At 41.7% G+C, this 19,478-nt stretch overlaps 1 protein-coding gene across 9 annotated transcripts in view; it reads left to right on the top strand.

Annotated features, from left to right (window-relative positions):
- Positions 1 to 19,478, top strand: part of MYO9A (myosin IXA) — a 160,932-nt gene that overhangs the window by 26,854 nt on the left and 114,600 nt on the right. For 8 of the 9 annotated variants that reach the window (XM_065076277.1, XM_065076270.1, XM_065076273.1 and 5 more), the window contains exon 2: positions 5,299 to 6,219. In XM_065076277.1, the coding sequence (XP_064932349.1) occupies positions 5,377 to 6,219 (843 nt within the window). In that variant the 5' untranslated portion in view covers positions 5,299 to 5,376. Of the gene's footprint in view, positions 1 to 4,461; positions 4,602 to 5,298; positions 6,220 to 19,478 lie in introns of those variants that run through there. The other variant, XM_065076271.1, reaches the window with a different exon arrangement.

Genomic DNA, 19,478 nt, shown 5'->3' on the forward strand with positions numbered 1-19,478 from the left:
GTTGCAGAAGAGCTGGACTAGGTGACCTTTAAAGGTCCCTTCTAAATCAAAACTTTCTATGATTGCTATAACGCTTACAGATCTCATGTTTTGTGTGTTAGATGTACCATTCTTTTGAGTGAAACTCATTTTATAGAGATTTTGCATGCGATTTTACTGCAAAGCAGTCCCCTTTGCACCTCCTGCCTGGCTCCATAAATCTTCATTTTAGACAGCACCAACTCGTGCAATTGCACATGAGGATCTTTGAGACAGATCAACACAGATGATTGAGCGACAATAATGTTTCTCTCCCAGGGAAAAAGTGATAAAAAGGAGGGGGTTAAGCATTATATAGATCATCAAACCCCAGGTTCCAGTATAAGTTGGGGAATGACCTATTAGAGAGCAATGTAGGGGAAAGGGACCTGGGGGTCCTGGGGACAGCAGGGTGACCATGAGCCAGCACTGGGCCCTTGTGGCCAGGAAGCCAATGGTACCTGGGGTGGGTTAGAAGGGGGTGGTCAGTAGGTCAGAAAGGTTCTCCTGCCCCTCTGCTCTGCCCTGGGGAGACCACACCTGGAATATTGTGTCCAGCTGTGGCCCCTCAGTTCCAGCAGGACAGGGAACTGCTGGAGAGAGTCCAGCGCAGCCACCAAGATGCTGAAGGGAGTGGAGCATCTCCCGTGTGAGGAAAGGCTGAGGGAGCTGGGGCTCTGGAGCTGGACAAGAGGACACTGAGGGGGGACTCATTCCTGGGGATCAATATGGAAAGGGGGAGTGTCAGGAGGATGGAGCCAGGCTCTTCTGGTGACAACCAGTGACAGGACAAGGGGCAATGGGTTCAAACTGGAACACAAGAGGTTCTGCTTAGATTTGAGAAGAAACTTGTTTGGGGTGAGGGTGGCAGAGCCTGGCCCAGGCTGCCCAGGGAGGTTGTGGAGTCTCCTTCTGTGCAGACATTCCAACCCGCCTGGACACCTTCCTGTGTAACCTCATCTGGGTGTTCCTGCTCCATGGGGGGATTGCACTGGATGAGCTTTCCAGGGCCCTTCTGATCCCTGACACTCTGGGATTCTGTGATGTATAAAACTGTGCAATAATCCAGATGCTGGGCATCTCCCTGGGCTTTTCTGCCCGTCTAGGCCATGGTAGTTTGTGCAGCATGAGCTGTCCCAGCTGCGTCAGTCTGACATCACTTTGGGTGGCACGGGCTTGTTATTTTGGGTACCCGCAGCACGAGGCTATTTGCTGCTGCAGACGAGAAATTCCAAGAGCTCTCATGCCGATATATTCAGATTAAGCAGTGACGTGTGTTTAAATTGGCCATTTCTTTATCAATTTCTGCCCCCTATGGTATGCATTTGACGTACCGGTGGGTGGATAAATCCAGCAACACAACTTGTTAAAATTATCTGAGGATCAGGAACAAGGAGAAGTTGTCACTATTTTTGTAGTCCCTTGTCTGGTTATGGGATGTTATATTAAAACAGAGTGAACTTTGCTTCCAGAATTGCCCCTTTAGCAGCCCCAGCACTGACATTACTCTGTTATTTTTCCAAATCATTCAATATTTGGCAAACTCTGTCCCTGATTCAGGCTTTAGCTGTCACAAATTATTTATGATGCTTCCAGCGGCCGGTTTATTTTGGATTTTTGCCGTGTGTTGCTTATGCTGTCCCTGAAAATGAAAATACCGAGATGGGTTTTTCTGAATGGAAAAATAAGAAACAGCATGACTGAAAGTCTCCGTTTTAATTACCTTTCTGACCGTAATTGGAGCATCCTCATTTGTTTGTTATCCCTCACAGAATAACGCTTGCTAAAAAATGCGACTCACTATATGTGCTCATATATATGTTTAATTAGAGAAAGTGCATTTGCTACCAGTGTTTATGTATATTAAACTGTGGTCAACTCGTAAAAGCTTGCACATAATGGAAAAGTAAATCGCTATTTACAATTAAGTGTATACACAAAGCCTACTGTGCTTTTTTTGTCAATCTGTTGGTAATCAGATTGTTATTGTGATTTTTATAAGAGAGGTCCTAGGAGATATTAATCTATTTTTTATGTAGGAGCACACAGGGCTTAATTTGTAACCTCAGGTTTGTTTGGAGATCATACTTTTATATCACAAATAGAATTATGTTAGGATAGTAAAACTGAGCAAAATCAGTGTGCAGGGTCAATTTGAGTAAGAATCTTCATTCAAATGTAGCAAATGAAAAAGAAAATATTAGACTGAAAGTATATTGGCTTAAAATGTCATAAATTCTCAACCCCTTCCTTTCACAGGCATGCAGAATACATACATTTTGGCCAGAGTGTTCATGGGAGCTTTTATTTTCTTATATAAATGACCTGCCTGCTTAGATGTAGCATAATTTTTATATGCTCTCATTTAAATATAAGCACAGAGCAGTGCAAAGCGTCTTTAATTAAAATAGCGCATTCACAGATTGCAAAATATTTATTCTGTTTTGTTCTTTCCCCCTTCCTATTTAACTTTTTGCATCCAAACACCAAAATACTGTTAATTGAAAAAGTAATATAAAAGCTAATACAACAGTCTGGTTGAAGAGCTGTCATTAAGAGACATATGCTAATTACCTAATTACACGTATTTCATTGCAGTATTTTCTCCAAAACTCTTTGAAAACCCTCTGTCTGCAAGAGGCGCATGTGACGTTGAGCAGAGCCGGGCTCATGTGCATCAGCGCTTGGGAGACCACAAGCAATTATCTTCATTAACGTTTCTTGGACTCGACACAATACCGTGGTTAGCGTTAGTAAAAGTCAATCCTGTGGCACGCCTCCTGTGATTTATAAGGCTCAAATTAACACTTCTTTGCTTTCTGACCTCGCTAAATTTCTCAGTCATTAGTGGAAGCTTGTGGCGGTTGGGTGGTTTTGGGGAGGACTTGGCTCTTCTGCCTTCCCGGAGTTTCTGGGGCTTTTGGCATGTCCATGGGGTTCCTGCTTGGCTCATGGTTCTGCTGGATTCAAGTTGGTTGGATGCAGATGACACAGATGCTCATTCTACTGAGTCCCTGCAGAATCGGCATCTCTAGACAAGTGAGCAAAGCTTTTGGGTAGGTGGGGTAGAGTGACCTGATGTTTTATAGAGAATTTATTGAGCTTGCAAGTATTTTACGCGAAGGAGGAGGTAGAAGGGAAGGTGTTTGGCTCATGGGAAAAAACTTCAAGTCCTGTTTGCACTTCTTGTGTGAGTCAGCGGCTTTGATACGCTCTGATAACCTGAATAAAAATAGCCAGCTCTCTTATCGTGGAATCAGAAAATTACTGGGGTCAGAAGGGACCTTAAAGATCATCTAGTGTCCTCCCCCCGCTGCGGACAGGGATACCGCCGCTTTGAAAGGGTACATACACTTTGAAGTGAAGTCTTGGTGAGGAATTATCTAGCTTAAGTGCTGTTTTTCTGGGGTTTTTTTCCTTCTTTCCTTCTTGAAGAAAAGCTGATGCCAGATTTGCAAAGCCAGACAAAGCAAGCCCAGCCCAGCACTTAACTGACATAATCCCCGTTGCATCTGTGCCTAAACTAAACCTAGAGGAACGCAGCTGGAGCACTTCCCGGTATATAATATATATCCTGCTACCAAGCAATGCGTCCGTGAATCCCTGCCAGATGTATTTCACTGTGACATATTAATTTATTTGCTTCCACTAGTGCATGGCTGGGGATAATATACTTAATGAAATACTGGAGCGAGAAACAATTCAGCATACAGTAATGCATTTAAGGACCTCAGAAATGCTCGTAGTAAATTAAACAAATCTGCAGATCCCAGCCTTGCGTGGATGTTAATGGTGGGGTGGCCGTGGGCTTGGATCCGGGTACTCGGGGAGGAGCGACCATGTGCGATGTGTCCTCTGAATACTTTTCTCAACACTGAATATCTGAAGCTCAGGAGCTCCCTAAACCTGCCGCGGGTTTTGACCTCATGTTTTTTGAAGGTTCTTGAGCGTTTTGTTGACGCTGTCAGGGAACTGTTATGGTCGTGGGGTCTTGCTTCTGTGGGGGAAGCTCGATGTTATAGATACCTTTAGGACGTGCATCACGTAAACTTATATCTATATTAAATATCATCTGTCACTTTAGTGCCCAAATCCTGGCTCTGAGGCACCTCTGCATGTCTTCTTACTTCCATTTTGTCATTATATTGCAATAACTCTTAACATTTTCAAGGGGGGTTTTGAGTTTGTCAGAACCAGTTGATGGAGAACTGAGGACCACTGACCCTGGAATCACTTTCAATTTGAGGCTGGTGGTGGGACGTCTTCTCTTTGTGGTGATTAAATTTGAGAAATCATCTGTGCAGCTGATATTTCAACACCAGAAATCTGTCTTCTGTGCTTTCTAAGCAGGATGACAAATAAAAAGCGTGATTGTGTGAGCTGACTGTAATACTTTGTGTCTGATGTCAGGTACGGATACCTTTGGAAAAGGTTAATGTGCTGGGTGGAAAAGTGCTACTGATTGAATCTTGATGAGCTGCGAATCTCCCGTGGACAGGAAGAGAAAGGAGTTTATCTACCACCCCCTGGCATAGAACCATGGGATTGTGTATGTAGGGCAAGGACCAGCTCCACAGAGGAAGGTGATAGTCTTTTATCCTTTTTTTTTTTTTTTTAAAGTTAGCATTTTATGCAACTGTTCAAAATCTCAAAAGGTTTAGTTCTCTAATGACATCTAGAAAATATGTAATTTATATGTATGGGTAAGTCAGCGTTGGGAAAGTCAAGGGTTTTTTCCAAAGTCACGGTTAACTGAATGGTGCTCTTCCTCAGTTGGCATGAAGTACGCGAACATGGAAACAGAGGCACTGACTCTTTAATGAGTTATTTGGTAATATAGAGTGACAAGGCTGTAGTAACTTTCGAGATGAAAATGCCACTATTGATTCAGCACGCTGTCCCATATGTTTCTTAAAAAAATATCAATTTTATTCTCTGTAAAATACACTGAAAATCAGAGGATCTATTTGAATCTTCGACACCTCAAAGTCAGGGAAAAATTAGCAAAAGCTTGATGTGTTGTGGGTCGTCGTGTCAAGCAGAAGGGAGCCCAAGGTGGCTGGTGTTTATGTGTTAAATACTTTAATTTATTACAGCTTTGGTACATTAAAACCCTGGTCTCTTTTCTGATCTTGGTTGGGAATCCTCATTTACCTTCTTGAGGTGATTGGTGCCATCACTTGAATTGCTCCATTGCATCTCATGGTGCACGTCAACTGTTTTCCAAGGATCCTTCCAAGATAAAACACCTAACCTGTTTTTGTTCTCCCTTTCCTTTAGCGTTGCTAACATGATGACCTGACACCAACAGGACGGTCCTGACTATGCAGCGCAGGTACTGATGGGAAAGGATCCAATATGAGTGTAAATGATGTTGGAGGAAGACGACGCTTTGAGGATAGCGAGTACACATTGCACATATACCCCGGGAGCATCGCCGAAGGGACTATCTACTGCCCCATCACTGCCAGAAAAACGTCCACGGCCGCCGAGGTGATTGATTCGCTCATTAATAAACTTCAGCTCGAGAAAACAAAATGTTACGTCCTTGCCGAAGTGAAGGAGTTTGGCGGGGAGGAATGGATCCTCAACCCTACAGACTGCCCAGTCCAGCGCATGATGTTGTGGCCTCGTATGGCCCTGGAGAACCGCATCAGCGGTGAGGATTATCGCTTCCTCCTGCGGGAGAAGAACCTGGACGGCTCCATTCACTACGGGAGCCTCCAGTCCTGGCTGCGGGTGACGGAGGAACGTCGCAGGATGGTGGAGCGGGGCTTCCTTCCCCAGCCCCAGCAGAAGGACTACGATGACCTGTGCAGCCTCCCGGACCTGAACGAGAAAACGCTCCTGGAAAACCTCAGAAACCGCTTCAAGCAAGAAAAAATCTACACCTACGTAGGCAGCATCCTCATAGTTATTAATCCCTTCAAATTTCTACCTATTTATAACCCCAAGTATGTCAAGATGTACGATAACCATCAGCTGGGAAAGCTGGAGCCCCATATTTATGCAGTGGCAGACGTGGCTTACCACGCCATGCTCCAGCGGAGGAAGAACCAGTGCATTGTGATTTCGGGAGAGAGCGGGTCAGGAAAAACGCAGAGCACCAACTTTCTGATTCATCACCTCACCGCCCTCAGCCAGAAAGGATTTGCCAGCGGAGTAGAACAGATTATTCTTGGAGCTGGACCAGTGCTTGAGGTAAGATGAAAACGATAGGAGCGTGGAAACTTTTTAACGGTGAAAAAAAAGAAAGCGCCTAAGTAGTTGGGGCTTTATTATACTAGTCAGGGGTTATCTGGTAAATGCTGATAATAATAGATTTGAAACAGTATTAACAATAAGAGAAGGTTGTGGTTGTGCCTGTGGAATACTACCTGCTTCAAAAACCAAACCAGAAAAACAGAAGTAAAACAAATGACATGCTGACAAAACTGTCGATGCTTTGTTTTCACTCAGGTGTGTCTTAATGCTGGTATATCTCGGTGATTTTTCAGTTTGAAAATGGAGATGAAAAGGCTTTTTCTGGAATTAACAGTAGCCTTTCTCCATAGTGCATCACAAAGGGAACTGACTGTATGTAGTGTGTCGGTGTTGTGTTTAGGAACTTTCTGCACACTCAGCTTTGTTGAGCTTGGGGAACTGATCAAAGGAAATTTTCGAGGTCAAAATTTTATTTTCTAATCATGAGTGCTTAGTTTGACTGATGTGATTAGTTACTTTGTGAGGATTTTTCCTGGGGAGAAAGGGAGACAGTTGAGCTGCACCATTAACTTCAGAGATATGAATCTCTAAAGAGGGATAGAACCATTCATTCATTAATTTACCTTGAGTCTGCACCGTTACTCTTTGAAATGGTTTTCCTTGGGCCTGTCACTTTTGCTTGTCCAAAGAGCTTTTTATTTGTTAAAGCCCATCTGCACGTGGGTGATGTGAGCATCATCTTCAGCTGCGCCGTCGTTCTTTGAACCCGTGATACAGAGAGGTTGCGTTTTCTTCTCTCAAAATAAAAAGTGGGTTCGACTGCCTTTTCTAAAGACAGTAAAACTCTTGGATTTTGGGTGGTTTGCTTTCTATTGAGAAACTTTTTTATTAGCCGTTGTGGACAAAGATCTGAACTCTTCGTGTCTATATTCCATTAATGAGTCTCAGGACTTGGGTCAGCTTCAGCTTTGGGAACGAGAGCAAGGACTAGTGCTGGTGGATGTCTTGGCTCAGGATAAGCAAACAGCTTCATTTTGCAAAGCCATCAGGTAGGGTGGACTGAGCTAATTTAATCTGGAGTTAGCAAATGATTAAAGCCATCCGGGATGGTCTTTGCCCTGAAAAGCAGCGAAGCTGAATAACAAACTGAAGATAAAGAAATTTAAAAGCCTTTTTTTTTCTTTCCCCCAGTCTTTATGAAACTGTCATTTAATTCTTTTAAAGCACAAAGAGAAGTGAACTCCCAATTCTTGCACTCGCCAATGTTTCTCCTGTTGCTGTGAAAATACCAGCCTAGGCTCCACTAGTCTGCAGTTAATAGCTCTAACTACAGTGACCCAATTAAGTCACCACATTAATTAAAGGAAAGCAAGGATGAAAACTGTTGCATTCTGCCTCCAATCCTGTTATTTATTTGAAACATTTGCACGCCTGTTTGGTTTTTAGTCTTGCTTTTTATTTATTGTATCTTGTTGGGCCAAGGTTCCCTTTAGAGTTGTTTTAAGTTGTCTTGGACAGAGAAGTCTGTCTAGCTTTGGTTCCCAGGGGTGGAGAAGAGATACCTACATGAAAGAGAAGGTAAAAGGAAGTTTGGGGAATTTATTTTATTTAAATTATTCTATTTTTTTTCAGGAATAGGTAAAATAGTCCAGTTGTAAACCTACCTGAACATCACAGACTGAAATTCATGGGTGCAGTCCCTTCATAAATGAACAACTGTTCTGACTGCCTGAGAGATTCATTTTTTGCCCCCAAATACAGACTTGTGGTCAAACAAGCTTGTGTCTGGCAGCAAGAAATAGAGGATGCGCATGAGCTGCACGTTTCTTTGCTTTTCTTTTCTCCTTGCTGTTATTTTACACCATCAAGCAGGGAGAACAGGGTGCAGCAATTTCAGGATGGTGGAATACAAAGATCCCTGATTTCCAGGGTCCCCATTGTTACTCCTGTGTTTCAAAAGCTGAATTTTAAGTTGACTCTCCTGGAGAAAATCAGGGAAATCCAGAACGACTTCTGCTCTAGCATCAGTCCCAAAGTCACAAATATAAGATGTCCATACTTTGGTTTTCCTAAAATTTCCTAGAAAAGGGATATTCCAAGAAGATCAGTTATTGAGGGTTGTGTTACCCTGCCACCCGTTTGCAGATTTGACCTCTTGACTCGTTTCATTTGTAGTTGAAATACACTTTCCATTTCTGTGAAAGTTTAGATGCCATGCCTGTGTATTCCCCCCCCTTTTCTTCATTTTTCTACCCTCTTGCAGATCCTTCCTCGAATCCTCTTGTTTTCCCTCTGCCTATTTAAATTAAATTACATTCAGCTCAGGCTTGTCTTTTAGGAGGCAGCGACCTACCTCTTCATGCTGCGACTTCTGCTTCAGGGAATGCAGCACAGCCAAGAAGAGTTTACTTGGACCTGTTAATCTCTTTTTCTTCCCCTGATTGCAAAACATTTCTGGTGCACAAGCGTTTGCACCAAACCACCCGTTCCTGGGAACGTCTTCGCCGCCGCGCTCACACAGCGGGAGCGGAAGCAGAGCGAAATCAAGATTTGATTTTCTGCAGCTTCGCTGTTTTCCTAATTTACCTTTTTTGAATAGCCTCAGGCTATTGTTTGGCAGTTATTTTCTTGCACAAGGTTCCTGTGAGCCTTGTCCAAATTGCACTTTTGGGGATGGCTGTTACCGCCATCCGAATGCCGCAGTGTCATCCAGTGATTGTGTGCAGCAGCGACCGCCGTCAGAGGCACGAACTGCCAACAAACGTGTCCTTGTAAAGTGTATTTGACAGAAATCCTATGGATTTTTTTCTTCTTTTTTTATTTTTTAATAGGCAAGCTTGTTTTGTAACGACGCTCCTTGGAGTGATTAAAACATGCATTTTTTTTGTTGTTTTGTGCTAAGTTATATTATAAAATATTTACATATTTCTCTATTATTTGTGGTAAATGATGTCACTTAAATACCATACTTATTTTTCTAACGAAACAGTTCCAATTGGTTTAAAAAGGTGGTTTTATTTTTTTTTTCCTGTATTTTTCCCCATTTTCTTATATAGCTCATTTTTTCACCTAGAAAACTGTTTCTCAGCAGGGTATCCTTAGAGCTGAGCTTCCCAAAATTTTGTGCACTGGCTATTTAGTTTCAAGCCTGAGCTTCTCAAATTCCATTATTTCAGGTAGTGACCAGGGGAAGGGTTGTATGTGCTACTCCAACAATTGTACTATTATTTTGTTTTTTGGAGAGACAAATAAGAGGAGCTTTCTATAGGTGATTTATACAGACCAAGAGGTGTTTCTACTACAGATCTCATTCCAAAAGCCACAATTAAAGGTTTGCTCTAAAAGCCCCAAAGTGTCATTATTGCAGGACTTCCAATTAAGGGTGTTGAGACATCGGAAGAAATTTCCCAGTGATGTTGTGGATGCCCCATCCCTGGAAGTGTCCAAGGTCAGGTTAGACAGCTTGAACACCCTTATCTAAAAGATGTCCCTGCCCATGGTGAGATGGTTGGACTAGGTGGTCTTTGAAGGTCCCTTCAACCCAGACCATCCTGGGATTCAGTTACTGGTCTAGCTGGCAAACTCTGGTTTAGCCACTCATTACCCTATAAGTAGCTAACTTGTTCACCCCAACTTAGGTCAGTGTTTTAAGACCCTCTTTAATTAGGTCATCTAGAAAGATCCAGATGAACTTTCTATTTGGAAGCCCAACTTGTTTTCGTAGACTTAAACCTTTGGAGATGGATGCGCTGATCATCGCCCTGCACCGGTGAGTGATGCAGCACGGGAGCATCCTCCTCCGTTGGGTGCAAAGCGAGACATAAACCATGCGTGGCTGGGAAGGTTTGAATGCACATTGATTTATTAGATCATGTCACGTTATTTTTGTTAATTATCAGCAGAAATGCAAAATGGGCAAATTTCTCCCTGGCTCTGGTGTGCCTAGAGGCCCCTGGGCAGGTATCGGATGAGCCGATCTGCACCACATCCTTTTATCATCTGTGGCTTTCTCAGCATCTTGCCTGTCACACCAAGTTCTGCCACAGCAACTACAACAACCAGACATGTTTTCTAAGCAGCTGTTTACATGCATCTTCAAATGGCCCAGTGGGGATTTCTCAATTGCTTCTTACAAAAAAAAAGGCAAAAAGAAGCGTTTGTGTGGCAGGCGCAGGGTGGCTGTTGCTGTCCTTCACAGCTGACGTGCATCTGCAGCATCTCTGCCGGGGGGGGCGGGCAGGGGGGAAGGAGCTGATTGCTCGAATTGCTTTCGAAAAAATTGCAGCCAGCCTTTTGGAGTGGCGGCAATGCTGTTTGCATTCCCAATAGGTGGTGGTTTGCGCAGAAACCTCACCAACAGCAACTGGAATTGCTTTTTAATTTCTGGGGCGATATTACGCAATATGTGTGTGTGTTGCTTGCACGGGGAAGTTACAGCTTCAATCTTAAAACCTGTTATTTTTCTCTCTTTTTTTTATTTTAATCCTACTTGTTGAATTGTTAGAGGAATCCCAGAGTGTCAAGGATCAGAAGGGCCCTGGAAAGCTCATGCAGTGCAATCCCCCCATGGAGCAGGAACACCCAGATGAGGTTACACAGGAAGGTGTCCAGGCGGGTTGGAATGTCTGCACAGAAGGAGACTCCACAACCTCCCTGGGCAGCCTGGGCCAGGCTCTGCCACCCTCACTCCAAACAAGTTTCTTCTCAAATTTAAGTGGAACCTCCTGTGTTCCAGTTTGTCCCTATTACCCCTTGTCCTGTCACTGGTTGTCACTGAGCATAGCCTGGCTCCATCCTCCTGACACTCACCCTTTATATGTCTGTAAACATTAATGAGGAAAATGTAAGCTGCAGCTAAAAGGTATTGAATTTTAGTTTATAGGGGTTTGCTGGGGTAATATTCAGCTGCCTTCCCTCCTTTTGCTGAGCAGGATGAAGCTTTTGCAGCAGCAGCTGAAGAGCTGGCCGCTGGTAGGTGAGAGTGAAAACAATCCCGCGCTGCCAACATTGCACTAGATGCTGCTGAACGTTTCCAGAGCTAAACAAAGAGCTATTGAGCAGAGTTTAAAAAAAAAATCAATTAACTAGAAGAATCCAGCATGTCCTGGGCTTTTAGATTGAGCGGCATCGGACAGCGTGGAGATGCTAAAGAATTTTTCTGGATGTGCACAAGGCCGTTAATATAATAATCCCAGGTAGGACCCAGCTCTGCCAACAGATCCCACTCCATTAACTCCTCCAGTGCATAACCAGGAGAAGGTGATGCTGGTTTTGTACACCAAATTACAGTGCAGTTATTTCCTTGCTAGAAAAGACATTATCAAATCCAACATATTTTTACTTGGAACAGTATTAATGGGAGGTAAACTTTGGGTATACTCCTTTTTCCCCTCCACTACTTATACCTGGAACAGTATTAAAGGGAGTTAAATTTGTGTATATTCACATATTTTTTCCCTACTTGGAATAATAGTAATAGGAGGTAACCAAATTTAATTAAAACGGACTTTTAAAAGGAATAGATTATCTGATTTAGCATTCAGTTTCCAATACACTGATTTTGAAGTCATTTAGTTGTGTCATGTGGCTCTGGAGGTTTTACATCCGCAAAATGAATTGATACGAAGGAATGAAAAGCCTCGTTATTCTGCTTGTTGCTCCCTTTTGATCGTTTTGAACCTCTAACACATGCAATTCTCATCGATCCCCCGTGTGCTCTGAGCTTGGGGTAGGTGTTTAATGCAGCAGCCGGGGTTTTTTTCCTCGCATTCTTCCCTCCCCGGCGCACAGAGATTATCCAGATGATGCCTAATGTGGGAAGAATTTGTGCAGCCTCCGCCGGCAGCAGCCACACAAAGGGCTCATACAGCAAAGCTCATGCACCAAATGCTTTTCACCAGCGCTTTCCAAATGCTGTTATTCTTTAGCTGGGCAGATTTTACCATTTCGAGCTCTGGATCAAATAGTGGCTTGTTCATCTGTTTCTCTGAAGCTGAATTATTCAATATTTTCACTTTAGGGCCTTCCTCAAATATCCAGATTGGCTGTATCGGTGGCTGAGTTTAATGTTATAATTTTATCTTTTTTTTTTCATTGTTTGCAAACATTTTGTCATCACAAAATCCCACTTATTATGCTTAAATGATAGAAATTGTTATTTTTGACCTGAGATGACTGCAGGAAAATGGATTAGTTATTAGAGCAGGTTTATGAGAAGCTGCCTTTTTCTCCACCCTTAAGAATTAGCAGCTAGTTTCTTTCCAGGAGGGAAATGCTCGATCAAATTCTGCCTTTGCTTGCTGGAGCAATTACCTTACAGGGAGCATATTATTGAACCTACATGCCATTCCTCTCCCCGCTCTGGTCCTTACCCCTCACCACCTTGTTTTGGGGGAGTTTTGTTTTCCAGTTGTTCTCATTCAGACCCTTCCATTTTGATCCTTTTCTTTAGTTTTCTTTCCCTGATCTTTTAGGGTTTCGCTTTTCCCTCTATTGATCTCTATGTAGATATCTAGATTTGATAGCTACCTAGATATTTTGTATCTAGATATCTAGATTTTATAGCTATCCAAACCCCTAGATATCCAGACATTATGGACCTCTAGATATCTAGATTTATAGATATTAATCTATATCATTAGCTATATATTTATCCAATATAATTCCAAATCTGACCTGAGCAGGGCCCATGTATTCATGTAACCACAGCAAACTTGGATTATGCTCAGCATTATACAATATTAAAGAACAGCCAGCTTTCTTATTAATATAATTTTTTCCATTTACTGAGATATTGCACCGATATATCTGTTATTTGGTTTTATATGAAGCCTTTTTTTAACCTGAAGATGAAGCTGCACATTTTACGAAGCGTGAAGAAAGGACCTATTTTCTGAAAGCTTTTAGTTTCATTTTTTCACTAGATATATTTGTCAAATAGTATAACGATAATGCAGCATTCTGATAAATATTTTCCATCTAAGATCATGCTGCTGCTGCCCAGTAAGGCTTCCGTGAGGACTAATTATTGATAACCAAGGCACAGACTCGTTATCCCTAATGAGCGCAGTCAATGCGGCACTGGAAAAAGCTGTATTTTTCTAGTCACGGAATGAGAAATTAATGCTCTAGTAGGGATTTTGTTTCTTTCCCCTCCCTTCTCCCAGCCAAAATACAGGGTTTTTTTGGTTTTAGAACCATTTACTGAGATCTTTTTGAGCTTTTTCCTCGTGGGGGAACCTGTGTCAGATTATGGGTGCTGGGTGGGTGCTGTGCTGCAGCTCAGTCACCCTCGGGGAGAACAGAAGAGCCTGAGATTGAGAAACCTTTGATAAATGTGAGGGTTTTAGTGGTTTCTGCTGTCCCCATGGCTTTTCCAGGCACAACACATGAGTGCTCTCTGTGAAACATCTCTGAGTGCATTTTGTTCTGCTGCCCGAGGAGCAACACCCTCAGTGTCTGCTCAGTGACAAGGTGACGGTGTCTTTGTAAGCTCCGGGAATTCAAACAAATTGTTTCCTGAGGTAGCAAATACAATTTTCTGAATCCATCCTCAGTGTCTTCAGATGCGAGAGGCATTCCCTTGCTGTTTGTAGCACGCAAATTGTTATTATCACTTGGTTTGTGTAGTGGAGAGACAGAGAAAACACAATTTAAAAAATATATATATATCTATCTATTTTCCTCTTAATGTCTCCAGTGACTGATGTGTATAAACCTAAAGGAAGACTGTTCATTCCAGAGCCGCTGGATCTTGCTCCTGTCTTTTCTTTCTTTGAGCCTGGACAGGTCTGCAAGCATTGTATTTGCAAAAGGACTGAAGAACCTGCCTGGCCTAGGTGGGAATTAGAGATATGTATCCATTATGCATCTGCATATATACCATATGTAAACATTACAGTGGTTCAGCGCAGCAGGGAAGCAGCCGGTGCTGAGCTCGTGTCTGCACCTCCGGGCTCTCCCTGCTCCTCCAGCGGTTGACCTCAGTTGCCTACAAACCGGTTTTGGTTTGAATCGCGGCCGTTTTGGAGCAAAGAAACTGAAGTGGGTTTAGTAGGGGAGGTTGAGAGGTTCGCTGAGACCTCCCAAGCCAACTACAGCACTGTGGCAATGCAATGTATGTGCGTTGCTTCCTATAGGAAGAGAAGTCAATGCGTTCATCAATGACCATGAGTAGAGCATGAGCATCAGTGTGAACACTGATGATCATTTAGGGTTGTGTCAATAAAACCCAAGAATCGCTGGGATGAAAAGTGTTGACCATCTCTTCTACAGCTTGGAGAAAATCACTTTTTCCTCACGGTCTCAGCGTTTGCCAGATATAAAGAAACTCAACCAAGTGCCTTCTGCAATTTGTTCAGCCTCTAAGGTTAAATATTACTTAACCTTTTTTAACATTGTAGCTAGTGGAGTATGTGGCAGATGACAATGGAGCAATCTTCCCCCAAACCCGTGTTGCACAAGTCTCGCTGAAGCTCATGGCAGCAATTTGGGGTAGGCAAATAAACTCATTGTTTCCCGTGTTTGCGGAAAGGATCTGCCTCAACCGCAGCGGCCCAGCGCAACTCGCTTTTCTTCACTTAATTAAGATGGGTGAGGCTTAAACGCCGTGCCAGACGGTTGAGCCTTTGGCTTTGTCACGCTGATTGGGGATTTGGTTTTTTATGGGCAAAGGCTGAGATAGGGAAGGTGAAAGGACAAGCTGAATTTTAGGACTGACTTATTTCCATCGAGTTTAAAACAGCACAGCCATCGTGCAGATCATTTATTTTAGCACATATAAAGCTGAGGGGTCTCCTAAATTGGTGGTGAATCTCTGATTGATTATATTAATAGAATAAAACAATATATGTTATTATAAACCTATAATTATATAATATTAATCTGGGTGAGTTTTTTGGGGTGTCAGCTTGTCATAACTACCAGAAATTATATTTATTCCAGCCAGCACCATAGGAAAAGTAACACACTGCTCGCTTTTAACCTCCACCTGGATGGCTCTACCCGGTGCTGCCAAGCCAGTAAGGATTTTCATTCAAACGCATCTTATGGCTACACAAAACCTAAATTTATTAATTTTCTTAATGACACAATTAATAAAATGAACTGTGGCTACATTCTATAGTTGCCATGCTATGCTGGTGCTTATCAGCCATGGCAAAGCCATCTGGATGCAAAGTGAATGATTTAATCTTCCTTGTTGTAAAAGCAAAGCTTTTTAAAAATGATATATTTCCATATTCGAGAGTCCTAGCCCTACCAACACTTGTAAGCAAAGCCAAAATAGAGGGAAAGGTGGTACAATATTGTTTAAGAATCAACGTAATTCAAAATCTAGCGCAGCACAAACCAGATTGAAATGGTCAACAGCTATGGAAAACCATCATTTATGGTCATGGAAGCAAATTGTCTCAGTTATTTCCATTCTAAAATGTGCCAGGAAACCTTATAATCCACTATAGGAGAAGCAGAGATCCAAGTAATCATCGTTATTTCTGATTTTAAGCATTACCGGATATACTTAATACTTTTGTATTTCCCAAGATGGTTAATTTAATGTGGACCAGTTCGTGATGTTCTGACCAGACTGGTATAATGCAGCGGTTTCCAGGCAGTTCCTATGAAAATACTTCATGAAATGCTAATGCCACACACTAAGAAAATTTAAATTTCAAGGGAGAAATAGAATCCAAGATTCACTGATTGTCCCAAACCAGACAGATTTACTTCTGGTTTTTAATCAGGACAAAAATCTTGGATATGAAGCCATGTGAGGGATGCCAAAGCAGAATGAAAGCACGTGGATAAAAATGCTCACGTCCAAGATAAGGCCAAAATGTTTCATCTGCCTTATCATGAAGGAAATGAGAAAATTTTTGAAGAAATGAGAGGTTTGGGGAGCAAAGGTTTGGCGTGGGAGCTCTGTCCCAAATATATGATGGTATATTCAGAATATTTTAAATACAGGCTGGTAGGTCTAAGGGGTAGCGCTGAGTCTCATTTGTGAGAAAGTGTGGGGTTTCTTGGGGTTTTTCTTCTTATCTTCCAAATACCACTGTGAAATTGAATTATCCTTTAACTAAGGAGATCCAGTAGATCATCCTGAAGAGCAGAAAATACCCTATTTTTATGTATTTGTTTGGAAAATCTAGGCGGAGTGGGATGCGTCTGATAGAGCTGGGGAGAATGTGGGGTTGGATCCTTAAAAAGTCTCTACAATCCTCATATCCACTTCTAGGATGGGAGTTTATTTCTTTATGAGAGCAGGAACACGTTGGAATTCTCTGGCATTTCTGGACCAGAGTTTCCTGGGTGTTTGGAGTTGCTCTTTTTTGGTGTAACTGTTCACATTTCAGATGGCTCAATTCCTTCCCCATCCCATTTTTTTCCTGGAGCTGTTAATAAGAAGTGGATGAATGGCCGCAATCAGCCTGCAAAATGCTGCTCTGCTCATTTGCAAGTATTGGGAGTTTATGTGAGCACGTATACACACAAGAGCACACAGATCTGCATTGCAGGTGGCATATAGAAGTGCAAAATAATAGATATCTATGGAATAATAATTTATACAGTAATATTATATGTAATATAATATTAATATGATAATAGATATACACAGAAATCTGCACTGCAGGTGTCATTTTAAAGTCTTCAATAACATGTAACACATGTAACACATGTAACACATGTAACACATGTAACACATATGTAATATATTATATATGAAGTCTTTGATAGTATGTTTAGATTAATTTATACTACAGTGGTATATGGATTATAATATTAATATAATAACATATACTCATATAAAGATCTGCATTGCAGGTGTCATTTGAAAGTCCACAATAATACATATATAATAATAATTTCTACTATAATGGTATATGGAATAGAATATTAATGTAATAAGCTATATATACACACAAGTGTGTATTGCAGGTGTCATTTGAAAGTCCAGAATAATACATGTTTTAAAATATCTATAATAATATGTACAACATAATAATAATATAATAATAAATACACACACAAATATGCATTGCAGGTGTCATATGAAAGTCCAGAATAATATAGATTATAATAATAGCAATTGTAATACTATGTGTAATTTAATAATAATGCAATAACATATGCACAAAAAAAAAATCTGTGTCGCAGGTGTCGTATAGAAGCCCAAACTAATTAATCAGGTAAACCCTCCTTCATTTTCTGGGTGTGAAATTTGGCATCCTCCTGGAAAAAGCACTATTTTAACTTATTTTCAAGCTTCGGAAGAATGAGTGTGATAATAAGAGTAAACCCTCAAAATGCACATCCACGATAGATACTTCAAATATTTTGGAGACTAATTGGCAATGTAAATTAGTTCTGTATGTTAATTATTGCACTGTTAATGAAAAGGCCAAAATTCCATATTGCTGCTTGCGTACAAGTGGCCCCGCTGAGTAAATGGGGGTGCTACTCCAGTACGTAAATGTGTAGTTGGGAGTGTAAAGGATGTAAAATCTCATTTATCATTTGAAGTATTAAGTCAGTTTTAAAGGAATTTAAGTGAATCCCCCAAAATCTTGGAGTAGTGCGGTTGCTGTCTAGGTTGCCCATATACAAACCTCCAAATACAGCACAACAAAGCTCATTTTTGCTCATTAAAGCAAAGAATAACCTGCTCCTGCACCCTCTCTTAATTGCCACTGCATGTTTGCTTTAAATCAGAATACTCTATTGCCAGAAGTTTCAGTTGAGCTTTAAATGGGGAAGAAAAAATATTACTGTGGAGAGAGTAAAGACCTCCAAAGACCTTTCCTTGCTTGTGAAGCGTGCCTAAAAATTCAACAAGGTGGGTTATCTGCCATTTCAGTTGCCCGTGCACATGGCCAGTCCGTTAAATCACCTGTGATTTACTCGTACTGCCCAGTTTTGCATCACGTAGCTGCTTAAAATGATAATTAACTCCAATCTTCCTGTTCCACTTGTGCTGCAAATCACCTAAACGAGGATGCACATTTAATTTTGCCAGCAATACAGTGATAATTTCTCAATTGCCTTGTGTTCATGTGCACAAACTCCTTTTCTTTTTCAACATTCTCAGTATAACAAGTGGGCATCCAGAAGCTGGTAAACCTGGATTAATCCTGGGTTTGGGCTGCTTCAGGAGGGATTAAATACCATAATATTGGCATTAACGCTGCCAGAGCAGAGTGCAGCTTTGCAAAATGCTTGTGCGGCACAAAGAAACTTTACTGCAGCCGTTTGACTCACGTGCTGCTTTCTGCTTTGGGCTGGGAAGGAGAAAACTGGGGTTTCTAGAATTACACCCCAATTAGAATATTTGTAATAATAGAGATGCAATATAAATAGTGTTACAGCAGAAGGGAAATCTCTGCGTAATGAATGGGTGCGACCTGCCTTTTGCTGTCTTGGTTTTTCATTCTGGCTCGTCCAACCCTTCCCTCTCCGCCACATCTGGTTTTCATCTGCTACAGGAAAACCAAATAATTTCAATAAAACTGGGAGAAAACATAATGCTTAAAAAAAACCAAATGCAACCCAAAGCTATAGATGTTCAGCTGGTTTTGAAGTGGGGTTATTAATTCATTTCATCAGCCTGGGTTATTGACAGAGAGGATGCTGAGCTGGATGCTTCAGTAAATGCATCATCTGATAGACAATGCAATTACAAATTAATGAGGTCGGAGCGCCACATTTTTTCCTTACAAGGGACTGAAATGAGAAATAACATGAGTGGAGATTACTCTGAATCTTGGTGCATCCCCAGCTGAGGTCTCGGTTCTGATTAAAGTTGTCATTTGGGCTCATTTGCAAGTTCAGAGTGTTGGTGTCTGTTTAATTGCCATCGCATTAGCAGTCCAACCTTGACAAAGTTCTGAAATCATGCTTTATTGATTATCAGGCTTTTAAAGAAGCACATGGACTCGGTGATGTGCAGATGGAGTATTTGTCTTGCTACGAGCAACATTGACCCAAGCAGTTGTGCACTCGAGGAATATTTAGTAATTTTTGTTTTCCGTTTAGGCCACTGAACTCTTGTAGATCATTAGATCGGCCGCTCCTGCCTTCACTGGCTTTTTGTTGCCATGAAAGCTTCGTTAAGATATAATCATGAGTAAGCAAAATATTTCTGCTTTTCCACATGCATCGCATCTGTTTGGCAAAAGAAATGTAGGTGGGAGAAGGAGCTTTTTGAATAGCGAAGTTGTCTTACCTGCTGGCTTATTATGGTATAAAGGATCTGTGCA

Source organism: Columba livia, chromosome 11, assembly GCF_036013475.1.
Source record: "Columba livia isolate bColLiv1 breed racing homer chromosome 11, bColLiv1.pat.W.v2, whole genome shotgun sequence".
In the NCBI taxonomy this organism is placed as follows: Eukaryota; Metazoa; Chordata; class Aves; order Columbiformes; family Columbidae; genus Columba; species Columba livia.